Here is a 16351-nt window from a genome sequence, read left to right on the forward strand (position 1 = left end):
ATATTTCATTGTTTTTCTTCTTCATGTAGCGTCAGCGAAGGCTGTCGGTGCTTGGGAAGCTTAGGCCAGGCAGAGCTTGATGTGGGGAGCTGGTGGAAGTACGGTGCAGTGCGGGGTATCTGAGAACACGGGAAGGCCTTAAAGGCTGTAGGAAGGAGAGGGAGAGGCAAGGGGATTGTTTAAAAAGCACCTTGTAGTTACTTCGAAAATCTAATCAAAGCTCCTTTGAAATTCTGCTTGCTAATAGATGATGCAGTTTGCGTGTTGCATATTAACTCTGTAATGTTTTGTTTCTGTTCAGTGTTTCTTGCATGTCCTGATCGCTAATTTAATTAAATTATTAAATAAATTATTTTATTTAGATTATTATTGTTGTTAGATATATTTTTCCCAGCTGCTGGATTAAAATGTCTGCTTTTCAAAAGCAGTTTTTACCAGTTCAGCCCAAGTAGTATTCGACAAAATTTCAACTGTAATGTGACAACAATATGCAGGTCTATTTGTAGGATTGCTTTTGCATTTTTAGGGTTTGGGAGAAGGTGTTTTTTAACTGTAAAGATCCTTCTTAATGTCTTCTGTCCGTTTTTTTGACAGGATGAAGCAGGAATCCCAGGTATACTAGTTGGAGTTTCTGTAGATGGAAAGGAAGTCTGGTCAGAAGGTTAGTATATGGGAGTAGTAGTTGTGCACGCTGTTGAGAAGCGATGAACGTTTCAAAAATGAACAATTTGGACACGCTGATCAAGCTGGAATTTCATCCACTTGATGTCACATCTCCAGACAGTGGCCAGAAACAGGTGCCTAGGGAGTATGAAGTGATACTTTCTTTGGTAAACTTCAATAACTTCCAGGAATCAATAATTTATTAACTTCCTGAATGTGCTAGTGTATCTCAACAGTTACGTTTAAGGACTTTTCTTCCATTAATTTGTCAGATCGGTCTTTGAGTATACTTACACACTAGGCATACAGCTGTACAGCAGTCTGGTAGAATTGTGTATAGGAGGTAAAGAACTGTTCTCCCCACAGGACCTTACTTAATAGTCGAAGTAATAATGGCTCACATCTGGTGATCTGTCTCCCATTTGTGGGCTGAGGTGTAGATTTTTGCTAGGAAGGTACTGAGATTTAACAGGTGTCATCCTTCCAGAAACTGCAAGTGATTTTTCTGCTTACACGGTTTAGTTTTAAATAGAGTCTGCTAGTACTGCTCGTATCATGTAGACATTTGATGTTTATTTAAAAAAAACCCCACCTAACTGTGTGTCTGTTTTCAGAAACATTTTCATAATGTGTTTTGGGTTTTTTAGACAACTTAAACAGTAGTAGTAAATGGCAACATATTTCATTAATGTGTTACAGAATTTGAAAAAAAACCCTTTGTAAGTAAGGGTGTTAATAACTTTCTTCCGACAGTCTATTGTTGCATTAACTTTTACATATGTATAAAGCTGACTATAGGTTTTCATTTCTCTTTCATCATGACAGAAGTGAGTTGGAGAGCCTCTGGTACCTTTTGTAATGTGGCCTAATAAGAAAATTGCACTAGAAACTTAATCACAAACTTTCTCAAATCAGATAGCTTTTTCTGGTCTCAAATTACCTAGCAATGAAAGCAGAAGTTTTCATAAGACTTCTGCAGAATCCCTTCCTTGACATGCAGGAAAGTGCCTGGGGGAACTAGTGCCAGGGTTGTGGTTTATCACCAGGACTGCCAGATTAGCAAGACAACTACATGTGGGAGCAGAAGCCATGGCAGAGCTTTCTGTACCCTGCTGCATATGGATATAGAGAACAACACTGCCTTGAGTAAGGCAGCTGGGAGGTGGGTAACATTGCTCTAGCAGACTTCTGGCTCATTTTGTTGTCTTCCTCCCTTCTTCATGGGGGGAAAAACTAGGAACAGGTGTTAAGTTGCATGTATTCTATGACCACGGTCCTAAACCCGCTCTCTTGCTAAACTGATAGGAGTGATTTAAGATTTGGAAGGTGTTTTCACTGAGGGGTACAGCATCTGCGTTCACAAGCACCAGGCAAGCACCCGAGTAGCAACTTTACGTAAAAGAAAGGGTCTTGGGCAACTGACATGTCATCTGTTTTATTTCTTGTATTTTAGCAAGTTTTTCTTTTCCCCGAGTAGTTCATTATTAGACTACAGTTTTGTGTAGACAGACATGCATAGCTTGCAGGTCTTGCTTGTATTGAAAACTGCAAATATGTCATTATTGCATTTCATTGCTTTTTATGCTGCAACATTACTTGCACAATTTCTTCAAACCTAGCTCAAACTGAAGATTAGTATGGGAGCTTGATAATGACTTATTAATTCCAGTTCTTGCTACCAGACTTGTGGGTTGGTTACATAGGAAAACACTGGTATGGAGACTATTAAGCTATCTTTTAATTGAAGTCATGCTGAGTGATGTTGAAACGTAGTGTATAACACCACTGTTTAGTGAAGCTTTACAGCTTAGGTAGTTGCTATGAATTTGTGAGTGATTTCCTTTCTCAATTTCTGTATTGATAAAATAACACCCTTTACTGTTTCAACCATTAAGTCAGAACAATAAAAGGAGTATTTATGACTGTTGGTCAGTTATTTTACTGTTTAGATTTTGGTCTCTTTAGTTTTTCTACATTGAATATTTGACCTCAGTAGTGTAAATTTTGGCTTAATCTTCAATCTCATTTATCATTCGGTTTGTTCTGTAGTCTTAATCAGTAACTTGGGATGCCATTGGCCAATACAATGGGCTTTGATTAACTGTTCCTACTACCTTAAAATGTTGTTAACTTAATTGAAGCAGGAGCAGGGATAGTCCAATGCTTCATGTCCCAGTATAGCTAGAGGAAAAACATTTTAGGGAGCCAGTAAATCTAATTCATTGCAAATAATTGATTCAGCATGTCTCTATATAAAATATTTACCGCAGTGTTTTTATTTTCTTAAAGGTTTGGGTTATGCTGATGTAGAGAATCGTGTAGTATGTAAGCCAGAGACGATCATGCGAATTGCTAGTATTAGCAAGTGTCTTACAATGATGGCTGTTGCTAAATTGTGGGAAGAGGGGAAACTGGATTTAGATGCTCCAGTGCAGAAATACGTCCCTGAATTTCCAGAAAAAGTCTACGAGGGTGAAAAGGTATGTAATTGTTTATTGGTAACACTTCTTTTGATTTTTGTTCCTGTCATTGCACAGCCATATGTGTACAGGTGCCTGTATCTGGACCTATTCCTGTAAAACAGCAAAAATCATTTAGACGAGTACTGATGTTTGCTGCTTGAAAAAGCAGCACTGGAAAGTTGGATCTTCAGTTTTATATCAAGTGTGTAGTATGTGCATATACATGTATGTATTTTAACTGGGTTTAATACATGGTATTTAAAAGGTCTTATATCTTTGTCTGTTCTTCGTCATGTTGAATTTTGCTTTTCTGGTGATTTAGTGTGCATCATATCTTTAATGAAGAGAGCTCACATTTAAGTATTGTCCTTTCTACCTAGGTTGCTATTACTACAAGACTGTTAGTTTCACACTTGAGTGGGATTCGTCACTATGAAAAAGATATTACAAAAGTGAAGGAAGAAAAGGAAAAGGCAAACAGAGCATTTAAACTAACAAAACCCTATCAGGATAAAGAACAAAAAGAAAAAGAAGAAAAAGGCGTTGAAAAGACTGATTCTGTCAAACCGAGGAAAGAACATGAAGGTGAGGTAAAAAGCCGAAATTCAAAACCTGGCAGGAGAGACAAGGAATTTGAGCAAGAAGAGTATTATTTGAAGGAAAAATTTGAAAGTGTGATTGAATCACTGAAGATATTTAAAAATGATCCTTTATTCTTTAAACCAGGTGAGTTTCTATTCATTTAGACCAAAATGTGCTCTTCTGGTGAAATTTTTGTTTCAAATTGTTTTACATGCAGTGAGGATAGTAGAGTCCAGTAAAGAGTGTTTGTGTGGGGTTTTTGTTTTGTTCTGCTCCCCCCCCCCCCCTTTTTTTTTTCTTGTGCCCCATTAAAAGCTCAATGGAGAAGTATTTGGGCTGTTCGCACAAACCATCTGGACGTGTAATTGTCTTAAAACTGATATAACTTTTGAAGACTGAACTGGTCAGGATTTTAGCAGTTCAGTTTTAGATAACAGTCTTGTATAGATATCTTTACCAATCTACTGACTTAAAGAATTGTGCTTATATAGATACTTCTAATGATGTATCTGCACCATAATCCAGCAGGTTCAACATGTGATGTAGCCAAGACTTAAAAGGTAATACAGAGAGTCCCAGATAAAAAAAAGTATTTTGTAAGCAGATACCAACTTGCTGTATTCATGCTCTGGGCCTTCTAGATATGAACCAAAAGCAAAAAATTTTAGTGAGGCACTAAACCAGAGCTAAAAAATTCTACAGAAAGACCACAGAATCACAGAATTGTTGAGGTTATTTATTGTTGGAATTATTCAAGTTAATTCTAGAAAGGACTTTGAGGAACTTCAGGTGTAAGTTCTAAATGAGTTAAGTTAACAGGCAAATGATACGCATTGCTGATAAACAGTAAATAATGTGCATTTAAGGGGAGAGGGGTAGGAAGGGGGAGAAGTTAACCACTTGGAGAGTTCTAGGAACCATTTCAAGTAAGAGATCTGTCTCGACTGTAGGCAGTTCGGCAGTTGCTTTATATGTAGATGTTTCATAAAAGGTGTTAGCGCAAGAATGAGATTTTTAAAAATGAAACATTGTTTTGTAAATAAATTCTGTTGTCTTAAATAATACACGTTAGTGTTCATATAATCTTTCAGGATATTCTAGAACTAGAAAACTAGAACTAGAAACACTATGATAGAAGTGATCAAGACCTTTGAAAACCTTGGGCGAGTACTGTCCTTGTCTTTCCATCTCTCGGGTATAGACACACAAAGAAGTCACGTAGGTGAGCGTCTTTTAAGAAGTAATTTTATGGTTTGCTTCAGCTTTCCAAATCCAGACATCCTTGTTAGAACTGGTACGGTAAATCTTGTGGAAAGGATGTTAAGTGTCAAGTCTTCACATCTTGGCTGAGACCTGGCTGTACATGCAGATCCCTGAAAATCTTTTAGCGCTGTTCTCAGAGCTACCTGCACTTAGCAAGCATCTGTGTCTGCTGCAGTACAGAAATTCCTAGCGCCCAGTATCATAAGCTTGTGATTCACATCATATTAAAATTGGGGGTGGAGGGGGAGTCTTTTAATTTGCTATATATAGTTTTATTTGCACATGTGATTACTTAAATTTTATCCTTCAGATTCCATTTAAGCATCATGTGGCTAACTTTTTTTCCCTCCCCTTTTTTATTGTGTTTCTTCAAGGTAGTCAGTTCTTGTATTCAACATACGGCTTTACTCTCTTAAGCGCTGTTGTGGAGAGAGTTTCAGGACAAAAATTTACAGATTATATGCTAAAAATGTTTCGTGATTTGGATATGCTATCAACTGTACTAGATGATAATGAAGCAATGATATATAACAGAGCAAGGTAAACAAGGATGAAACTTTTTTTTCCCACAACAATTGTTGCTCTTTCTATCTTTATTAAGCCAACTGAATTAAGAATGTGTGATTTTTATTTTTTTTTCCCCAGGTTTTTAAATGAAGTGGCTTATGTTATTTCAAAGTTAGTCATGTAACTGATTTTATGTCAGCATTATGGTATTGGTTCTGTAATTAGCATGTGAAATTGCAGAATAGGAAATAAGTATTTCCTGTTGTAAGAGTATATATCGGGGGAGAGTGGCAGGGGTGACTTTGTCGTTTGCATTTTTTTTTTGGGTACAAATAAGCAGGTAAGTGTAAATAGAGTAAAATAAAGGAGTCACTAGGAGATTATGTTAGAATATATAGTTACCTTGTTTTGCTTAATATACTGACTTTTTAAGAGTTCCATGAATTGTAATAGTCTCACAGTAACACCAGGTTTTCATAAATTAAATTGTAGTATTGATTTTAACCAGAATTAAAATTCTGTTTAACACAGAACATGCTTGACCAATTGATTTCTTTTTAATAACTTAAAAAAAAAAAAACCCAAACCAACAAAAAAAAAAACAACAAAAAAAACCCAGAGAAATTTATGTAACTGTGGATAATCCATTCCAATATAAGGGCAGAGTTTCTTGTCTTTCTCTCCAGTCTTATTTTATTGACCTACCTGTCTGGGCTCTGAAATTCATTTATTGACTCACATGTTAAATTTTGGTGCAGGAGAAGAATTCTAACTGAATCACAAAAGCAGGTTATGGAAAAAGTCTTATGAAAATGAGACTCACACTTTTTAAAAGTTTGGCTTCTAAAATGCTCTCGAAGAATGAAAATGGTGATGAACATGTTGAATCCAAGGTTTATAGTACTTACATGTAAGTGTATATTTAAAGTGTGTGTACACACACACACACACACACACAAAGCAGTTTGTAGTGTTTTAGAGATAGCTTTACTGCTGTATTCTAAGATGCTTTGTGCTGGTATTTTGCTTGCAAATTTTCAGAGGCTCTTTTGGCTGTAGATCTGGATGCTAGTGTTGTTCTCCAATTATCAAGCTTGTACAGTCAAGTTCGTTTAAATATATGTGTGTATATGAACCGTTTTATAAACTGAAGTATGGTAGGGATGAAAGAATTGGGCCAGATACTGTTTTGGGGGTCTTTTTATGGGCTACTTTATTGTTAAGCAAAACTGAGATGCTAATGTGATGGTTTTGCCTTCCACAAATAGCTAGCTTGGTGCCTCAAACTAGAACATATTGACATGTTGTGGTTTGTTTAATGGTTTGGTTATACTGTATTTCACTGACATGAAAAAGTGTAAAAGTTCGTGTTCTAGATCTTTAGAGGTGTAAGTCAAGCATTTCAGCGTCTTTGTAACAGGTTTTATTGTGATTGAAAAACTGACTGTAGGGACACCGAGATAATCAAGTCACTGGCAGAGTTGATGGTAGTCTTGGACCGTTCGTCTCTTCCTTTGCTTCAACCTCTGATTTTCAGTATTATGGCTTTCAGAAGTTCCCTAAAAGTTTTCCAATATAAGTGCAGACTAGACAGGGAATGTATCTCTGTACTGTTTGATAGTATGCTTGCCCTGCCCCTCCCCCCCCACCCCCCCCTTTTTTTGTGTGTGTGTGTGTGGTTCCTTTTCACAACTCTCCAGGTAGTACATGGACATCTTGTGGTCTAAAGGCCAAAGGTTGAAATTACTCAGATTATAGAGTTATTCAACATTCCTTTTCGTATGTTGTATGAAATGAATCCAGTCATGATTGGACTGTTTCTTTCAAAAGCATAATTCGGTCTGCACTCCTGTTGTATTGTTCCTGATAGTTCATTCTGCAATTCTGGTTGGTAGTTTTTAATTTGTATTTTAATGACAGGTTTTGCAAGACTCCTTCATGCTTCTCACTTGTCTTAGTAGTTCCAGAATATTCAGTTGTTGTTGTATATGGCAACTGTAATGGGGCAGTGGGAGGAAATCAATCATAAATGGAAACTACTGTCTCAGAGCAGTGAAATTTCAGCTCGGTGTCTGATAATCATGGCGTGGTTGAGGATTCCTCTTTCTCTAAACACTTTAAATCTAGTACAGTGATTTAAGAAAAATCCTGCGCTGGCTGATCTATAGCTTTCTGTCACATCTTTTTACTTGTATATTGCCTTTACTCTTAGTATATCCTAAGAGTAAGTAGAAGGATTAGTACTTTTATTGAACCTAAGCTTCTAACCTAAGAAGTCACCGTATTTTTTGTTTTCCCGTCTGAATTCCTTGTTGATTTTTCTACAAGAAACATATTTAAGAAAAATATATTTTAAAAAATTCTAACGTTTCATGAGAACAAGCTAATACACGCTCAGTTTGCTTTTTTAAGGTAGGAGAACTTAAAATAGTTGTGCGCAGTATCTGAGAATGACAAGTTGAATTTTCTTGAATTCTAGGTGTTATGTTTACAACAAAAAGGGACGGCTGGTAAACGCACCGTATGTGGACAACTCTTACAAGTGGGCTGGTGGTGGCTTTCTGTCGTCAGTAGGTGACCTTCTGAAATTTGGAAATGCCTTGTTATACAGTTATCAGGCCGGACAATTTAAAAATACTAATGGCAAACTTCTTCCTGGGTACCTCAAAACAGACACAGTCGCAATGATGTGGACCCCAGTGCCAAAAACAGAAGTATCATGGGACAGGGATGGTAAATACGCAATGGCTTGGGCTGTAGTAGAGAAAAAACAACAATATGGCTGTTGCAGACAGCAGAGGCACTATGCATCTCACACGGGTGGTGCAGTGGGGGCAAGTAGTGTCCTCCTAATTCTTCCTGAAGAGCTGGACTCTGAAGCTATAGATACTGGGCTAGTGGCACCACCTAGAGGAGTAATTGTTAGTATTATCTGTAATATGCAATCAGTTTCACTCAACAGCACTGCCTTAAAGATTGCAAGGGAATTTGATAAAGAAAAATGGGCGCAATATATGGATTAAAAAAAGAGATACGTGTAACTGAACTCACTGTACTGAAACATGAAAAACAAATGGAGAAGGGTGTAATTGGACTCCGAGATCACTAAGAATACGTGAAGAAAAAGCATCAAAAATTCACTTAATTAACTTCTGCTAGTGGTGCTAAACTTACGTGTAACTGGAATTCATCTCTCAGGGAAGTTCCTAACTTACAGAAAAGGAGAATGTAACAGTCAAATTTGACTTCCTGTAGTACCTGTGTAAATTATCGTTATATTAGCAGGTTTTTTCCTCATCCAGTCAAGCACTTGACCAAGATTAAAAAAACTTGTATTGGTTTCCTGCACTGAGAAGGACAACAACAAATTGTCTACCTTAAATGTTAAACTTCTGAAAAATTTCACATCTTGATTTGAGCACACAAAGATGTAATTCATTATTCTCACAGTTCTAGTCTGCCAAAACTGTTCAGTATTACTTTTTAAAGAAAAATGGTTTTACTGTTGATTTCTGTTTTTTCACATAGTGCTTATTTGCTTAAAAAGCAAAAAAAACCAACAAAACCCAAATCTTCAAAGCTACCTCCAGAATGCAGATTTATACCAGACGTACGCTTTTGTCAGAGCTGTGGATTGTTAAGAATTAGAAAAGAATGATGCTAGAGTAATGCAAGTAAAAATCTTTGTTATTTAGATGTCTCTCTTCCATTTTTATTGGACACAGAGAATGTGTGAAACTAGTTTACTGTGAAAAAAGGGTATTATTTCCACAGTCAAATATGCCCGAATAGCACAACATGGTAAGCTGTCAAACTGTCTCATTGTTTTTGAATGATACACATGCTAACTTTGGTAGCCAGAAATGGCACTGTATTCTGTAATGTAGATATTCCTTCAGATGTTGGAATTAGGAACTCGAATAACTCCATAAAATTTAAAGCCCATTCTTGAAGCCAGTAGTAGAAGTCTCACAGACTTTGAGAGGTTTTTTTTGAAAACCATCCTTTTTTCCATTTGGAGACCTGCCTCAAGGAGTTACTTTTGCACAAGGTTGAACAAGAAATTGTGATAGAGTTCCAAAGAAGCATTTTCTAATCTTCAATTTTACTATAGGAATACAGTAACATCTGAATATGTTAATTTTATATATTCCATGATGTCATGGAAGATCTCCAAGATCTAACCACACCCCATGTGCCCTGCAGTTATATCAGACTATTTCCAGGCTGAGGCAAAACAAAATATCCTTCAGGAAAGGTTTGAATACTTACGTCCCTGCACTGTTTAGCAGCTCTGCTTCTCTGAATTTAAGGAGCAAAATGTCTTAGATAACAGCTGGCAGAAGATAGCCTTACCTGCCTCTTTCCCAAGTTAGTGCTTTTTGTATTAACTTCATAGTTGTTACCTGCCCTGTGATGAAAAACATACTATCATCTCTGTTCCCAGTATGCCTATGATTGATAACAACATTTACTACCTAAGACTGACAAACCAGGAAATTTAATATCTTGAAGTGTCGGTGTTTTACCTACATTTTTAATTGAAGCTAGTAGGACTGGTTTAGTACTCTTCATAATTACAACCATTCTTGTGCCTTAGAACAGTAAAAGCTTACACCTAAATTATTTGCTTGGGTTTTCTGGCCCACTCACCAAAACTTCACTGTTTTATTCATTAATAATGGGTTGTCTTTATCTCAAGAATATCAAATCAGTAGAGACAAGAGAGAGAACCTTTCTGAACAAACTTTCATTTGGTCAGGCAATAAATTACCTACTCTTCCACTGAAGTCTTTGAAATTGTTTGACAGTTCCAATACGTAAGTACTGGACGTGAGCGTCTTCTACAATAGCAACATTTTTTTTTTTCCCCAGTCTTGAGCACCTGCTAGCTGAGTAAACATTGAGCAGCAGAAGTCATTGCCTGTTTTACACAGGGAACAAGAGTAAGTAGTTCTGAGTTGTTTTCATGTTGAAGAATACATGAATAGAAATAGACTGAATACAATGTTTTAAATATAGAAAAATCTGAAAAGTACGCTGTTATTTTAGGATTTATAACATACTTTTCTTGTATGATGCATCTGTTTTGCAAATGGTATTTATTGTTCTTGAAAACCATTTTGCATATTTGAGAGAAAACAAGTTTCACTCACTGACCATTGTGTTTGGGTTTAGACAAAGATTCAGAATGTAGAAGGTGTAGGTTTACCTTTATGCTTGTCTGCATATGTCCAACCACTAATAAATGGAAATATTTGAAGTACGTATGAAAGTGAATAATGGTAAGAAGTGTCTAAGGCATTTTTAACACCAAGTTATTAATGACAGTGTCTCACTCCCCTCATAGAATATGTTTAGCCACCAACTTTTTATATGCGTACCATGTTCTTTTTACTGTATCCCCTGCAATGTAAGGCTTTTAAAAAAACCTCTGTTGTCACATGTACGGTATTGGAGATGCTACGATGTCTAAATTTCATCTTCTAGTACCTGGAACAAAATGGGTCACTGACTTTCTCTGATTTGGTATTTGCTTAATCATGAGTTCTTATCTCTTAGGGTGGAGGAGAAGAAGGCAGAGATATGGGAGACTAGGAATCAGTCTGGCCTTAGCATGTGTATTCAGGTCACAAGTGAATTAATACTGCTACTTTGATCTTTGTTCTGCAACCAGTTATTTGATGGACTGGCATTAAGTGTGGGAAACTGGTCAATTAAGAGCAGCTTTCATGATAAACTTGCTCTTAAATTAACCTTTATTGTGAAAACACAGTATGGCACTGACATAAAACTGTACTTTTCTTAAAAGGCATGTATACTAAATTGGTGCATCTATTTCTGTATCAAACACCTACTTTTTGCATCTGGTAATTGTAAGTGTTCACAGTTTGAATTAACTGAAATAAAACTTATCTTGCAAATGCAACAAATTGTAATACCAGATTTGGGGGTTTTTTTATTGACTAGAAACATACAAGTTTTAAAAGTCATAAAAAGAATACAGGTTAAATAGAAATTACCAACAATAATTAGCTTACCAATACACCTGATACTTTGAAAGAGATGTTGATACGTAACTTGAGATATTATTTAGTAAAATAAGATACATGTAAGACTTTGTTTGAATGTTTTCTCACGGTTTAAAAAAAAAAAAAATCCACTTCTTAACAGCCATTTAGAAAGGGATGGCTTTTAAAAACTAGCTAAAAACCTGTTTCCTCATTGCAAAAAGGTAATTATTTAATGTCAGTATTTAATACTGAAAATATGCATGGTTTTGCTGTACTAGTTTTGTTTTTTTTAATGACTGGATACTATTCACAGCTGTTAGTGTAGTTTGCTGACTTACTGTTGCTTACATACTATATACTTTCTATACTGAATGCTTTCAGTGTTTTGCAAAAGACTATTTTTCTTTTTTTAAATAGATATCTCATTATAGAATACGAAATGCAGTTTCAAGACCAGATTAGAGGGAGGGAAAACACATGCATTACATGGTAAAGGGACTAAAGAAATGCTGAAAGCAAATGAGCCATTTTAAATCTATCTAGCCTTTGCAACCCTTGCAGTTAGGGTAGCTGCAGTAATAAAGTATACAAAATGCATTCTTACAGCAGTTTCTGTCATGATACGCATTACACAGCTGTAGCTGATAATTAATGAGGGGAAGGATGTAGCAAGTCCAAGGTTTTTATATTAAATGACACCACCCAATTAACAATACACTATTTAAAAGTAAAATTATAAGAATAGAGCTCAGTTGCCTGCAAACTTGCAGGAAAAACTTGCACTTCAAATCATTTACTGAAAAAGAGATTCCAGCTTATTAGGCACCAGTAGCATGTAATTTTTACAAAATCAATCTTAATTACATTGTTGTATTAACAGGCATTTTTAAACTGGTAAGGCTTTCAGGAACACAGATCCAAAACCACATGCCGAAGTGTTCAGTGTTGCTTTCTTCTAAATGAACAGCCTGTAAAGAAATCACATGAGTATAGATATGAATAGTCCTTAAATTGTTAGACTGCCTTGGGAAATTGCCCACCCAACTTAAGTAGGAAAACCCATGCAACAAACTTAAATTTCATGTACCACAAGAGGTGAAGATTTAGCACTTTGAGCCTTCTATAACTCAACCAGAACAACATGGCTGTCATATAATTAATCTTAAAATAAGGCTAAGGTGTACTATTTCTTTTCTTCCAGATGCCTTTTAAAATTTCAGTCTACTGTTCCATCCCTTAGTGATACAAACCCCAAACTGAAACAGCTGCTAGGAGTGTTGATACCTTTTCAACTGCTCAACAGCCTTACTTCAGGCATTGTGACCTCTCATAAACTACATCCGTATAGTAGCACGTGGTGTAAGTACTACTATATGTAACTTGCATATATATTTATCTTTTTGTCCTTTAAACAAAACATGAATAAAATCTGGATTTATTTAATTTTTTTAAACCCTCATGTGTTTTCAGTGTTTTTCATATACCCCAGACATTGGGTTGCATTTCAAGATACTGGTGCTATACCCGTTATCCATGTATAATTATCAGTGGTTATCTGTTCCCTTACAATTTACACAAAACAAATTTTGATTAAGTAACATGAGCCAGGGAACTGCCTTACAGTACTACTGTTTAAAAACAAACAGGCAAGCCACCAGTGACTAGCAGCGGCACAGAATCGCTTTGGACTGGCAAAAGTACCCTACTCCTTTAATGGTGCTTTTTAACCATCTAAACTTAGCTCAGAATTAAATAGGCAGTATTTATTACAGATAGGCTAAAGAAAACAACAAGTCAAAGCACCTAAAATCAAGTATGTTTGATCACAGTGTAGCTGCTTAGCTGCCTGGCATACCTCTGTAGCCATTTAAAAACAAGAATCTGAAGAAAAATTTGCAATTCAGGGTCCATTAACAATGTTTTTACTAGCCAACTCTAAGCAATTTGCAAAATAAGCATTCCAGTATCAGTTTTCAAAATCAAAGCTAAAATATTTGCAGGCTATAAATGCATTTATGTAAGTGGAATATTTAGGCTGCTAAACATTGCCCCTTACCTTCTGTGAGCCTGGCTTTCCCCCCAGTAGGCTGACACAGGACAGTGGAGCACCCTACACACAGAACTACTGTCTGAGCATGGCTGAATACAGTGGTGATCTTGTAGCATCCTGGAAAACAGCATTATTAAACTTTCCATTGAGTATTTCTAGCATGATTTTTTTATTGTATGTGTAACTGAATCAGATACTCTAAACACACCTGTCCAAAAATTGATCTATATTTCATTCCACAATATACCAAGTAAAACAAAGCAAAACATTGTTATTGTGGTCTGAAGTACTTGCTTTTACTAACATGCACATGAAAGCAAGTTAGTTAACTGAAACTATTATGACTCCCCATATGAAAATCAACACAGCCTGATGACTGACAAGCCCTGTAGTATGTCTCGTGCAAAAAAGTCGAGGAGTTCTAGACTAGCCTTCTCTGCCAAATAGAAGAACCCGTCTAGCTAGAGAAGTATTTAACTTGTAATAGTAGAACATTGCTGTTGACAAAGTCTGGCAGCTGTGAATGTAAACACTGCTGTTCAAATCTGTGTTTGCTTTCTGTTTAATAATTGGTACGCAGAAGGCATGTGCTTGGTTGCATTCTACAAAGCTAGCATCGTATTTAAACGAGAAGACTTGCACAGACTAACTTCACTAATTCCAGATGCAAGAAGAGGCATCAGCAACACTTGGTCTACAACTTCTAAATTCTATGACTTAAGAAAGAATGAAATCACTCTCACACATGGCTTACACAAAGGGATTTTCACTGCTTTCATTCTTTTCCCTGAAAAGTACTTTTAATTAGCCAAGAGGAATTTTGGGAGAGAGAAAACTTGTAAAGGATTTAATCTAGATGTGGATATAGAAAATAGGCAAGTAAAGGTGAGCATAGATTCCATTTTTAGCATGTGTGGACCAGAAAGATAAGATAGAATATATGCTGTGAGGAAGGTCCTCAGAAAACTCTCTGACAAGACAACTAGTTGGTAGAGAGAACTCCTATTAGACAGAGTAACAGATTTCTCCTTTGTTTAAGTCACAAATAGTAACTGCACAAATCACTTTAAGTCACAAATAGTAACTGCACAAATCTTTGTTTGCAAAAAACTGCTAGCAGCTAAAATTTAAGCGTAGCAAATGTTGTGTGTCCCCCCTGCCATGAATGTGAACTTGCATGTTGATGAGTTTTTAACTTTGTGGATTTTGCAGGGAAATGAGCCCAATCCATTTCAGTAACTAGGCAGCGACTTCCAACAACACTGAATGATGCATAAGGCCATCTGATTTTTTCAGTGCCTCGTGCTTAGGACTTTGTCATTATTGAAGCTCTCCTGCTTTGCTCTATATATCCCTCAAACTCAATAACCAATTAATCCAACAATAATGAAAATAACCAGTGACCTCTGGGCCTATGTTGACATGAACTGTATCTTAGTATATGCATGCATGTACACTGGTTTGAAGAAAGTTTAAAAAAAACCAAACAACAGTGGCTTAGCCTTCAACCATGTATTTTCTTTAAAGTAACCACACTTTACTTTCAAACAGTTTTAATGAATTTACCTCACTTTTAGATGGAAAACAATGTCTCGGAGCTTCTTAGAAATCTAAGCTACTAAGAAAGAATAAGATGATAAGAAAATCTGAATAGCGCAACAATTCCCTGCTTCTAGTCAGTAAGTCTATGCATTTTCTTACTGCTATAATCTTATACTGCAGTAGTTTCTAGGAGGTAAGTTACCACACTTGACATTCTGTGCCTTGATATGGATGTAGCTGTGCTGATCAAAGAAGCTGTTCACTGGTAGAGCATTCTTCTGTAATTGTGCTAGAAAATCCCATGTTTTAGTTTATAAAAGAGGAGTTGGTTATTCAGATGTTTCCAAGCCAAACTAAAGAAAAATCTGTGAAAAGCGGGCACGGGCAACACCTTAAATATAACCCCTGCCTATGTGAGCTAGATGTCAGCTTACTTCTTAACAGCAACATGCGAAAAAGGCAGTTGTGTATGTTTTACTTTCTATGTAAAGTCCCAGTATGCCTGCCTATATTCTGGTCAAAGTTCTTCTGGTTGCTCTTCCAGAATCAACCCACGTACAAAAGGAGGAAAACAATGTTGTCTTCTATTTGAAACTTGTGCTGTGGATGCTTTAAAGCATCCATTTCATCTCACTTCTTATACGTGCAAATCTGGGGGTTTGGTTTTTTCCCTACTTGCTAGGATTTCATAAAGGAAAAAACCCAACCAAAAAAAATAATCTCATGCTAGACCTCCAGAAAAGAAAATAAAAAGCTGATTGTTTAAATTAACACTTTTGAAAGGTTGAAAGCACTTTTACTGTTAAAAGAACCCAAAGCAATATAGACTTTTTTTCTCTACAGAACAGATAAACCACATTTAGAATAAAAAAAAATTTAAAACCCCAGACCTTTTATGAACCGCATAACAAAATTAGTTTCATTCCTCCTGTGAGACAGAAACATTCTGAATATTTACCTGGGCATTTTACATCCATAAAGTAGGAGTTTGGGCTCTGCACAAGACGTTTCTTTTTGTGCTTTCTCCTCTCATCCTCTAAGGAGGGATGCACTAGATCTTTAGCCAGCTGGGTAGGACAAGAGGAAAAACGCACGGCGTGTTGAACAGCGCTCAGGCTACTTGGACGGACCGGATGCCGCCTTCAGCCTGTTCCCGAGCAAGGCCGCAGCGCTACAGCCAGCCTCCCCGGCGGGGCTGAGGCTGACGGGGATAGCGAGACCCCTCTCGGGCCTCCGCAGCAGCGAGGCGGGAGCGGCGAGAAGCCGGA

At 36.7% G+C, this 16351-nt stretch overlaps 2 protein-coding genes across 2 annotated transcripts in view; one reads left to right on the forward strand and one right to left on the reverse strand.

Annotated features, from left to right (window-relative positions):
* Positions 1-597: 597 nt before the first annotated feature.
* Positions 598-11978, forward strand: LACTB (lactamase beta). Its single transcript, XM_019470680.1, has 5 exons — positions 598-661; positions 2953-3143; positions 3506-3851; positions 5345-5510; positions 7957-11978. Exons 2-5 carry the CDS (start codon positions 3006-3008, stop codon positions 8498-8500), a joined length of 1194 nt encoding a protein of 397 aa, XP_019326225.1. The 5' UTR covers positions 598-661; positions 2953-3005; the 3' UTR covers positions 8501-11978.
* Positions 11979-12157: 179 nt separating this feature from the next.
* The window catches only part of RPS27L (ribosomal protein S27 like), a 4715-nt gene continuing 521 nt past the window's right edge, over positions 12158-16351 (reverse strand). Inside the window, exons 2-4 of the mRNA XM_009274010.1 lie at positions 16042-16223; positions 13548-13658; positions 12158-12459 (exon numbers count right to left, since the gene is read on the reverse strand). Coding sequence (XP_009272285.1) covers positions 12431-12459; positions 13548-13658; positions 16042-16223 — 322 coding nt within the window. The 3' untranslated portion in view covers positions 12158-12430. The remainder of the gene's footprint in view (positions 12460-13547; positions 13659-16041; positions 16224-16351) is intronic.

The sequence above is a fragment of the Aptenodytes forsteri genome, unplaced genomic scaffold, assembly GCF_000699145.1.
Source record: "Aptenodytes forsteri isolate BGI_AS27 unplaced genomic scaffold, ASM69914v1 Scaffold239, whole genome shotgun sequence".
In the NCBI taxonomy this organism is placed as follows: domain Eukaryota; kingdom Metazoa; phylum Chordata; class Aves; order Sphenisciformes; family Spheniscidae; genus Aptenodytes; species Aptenodytes forsteri.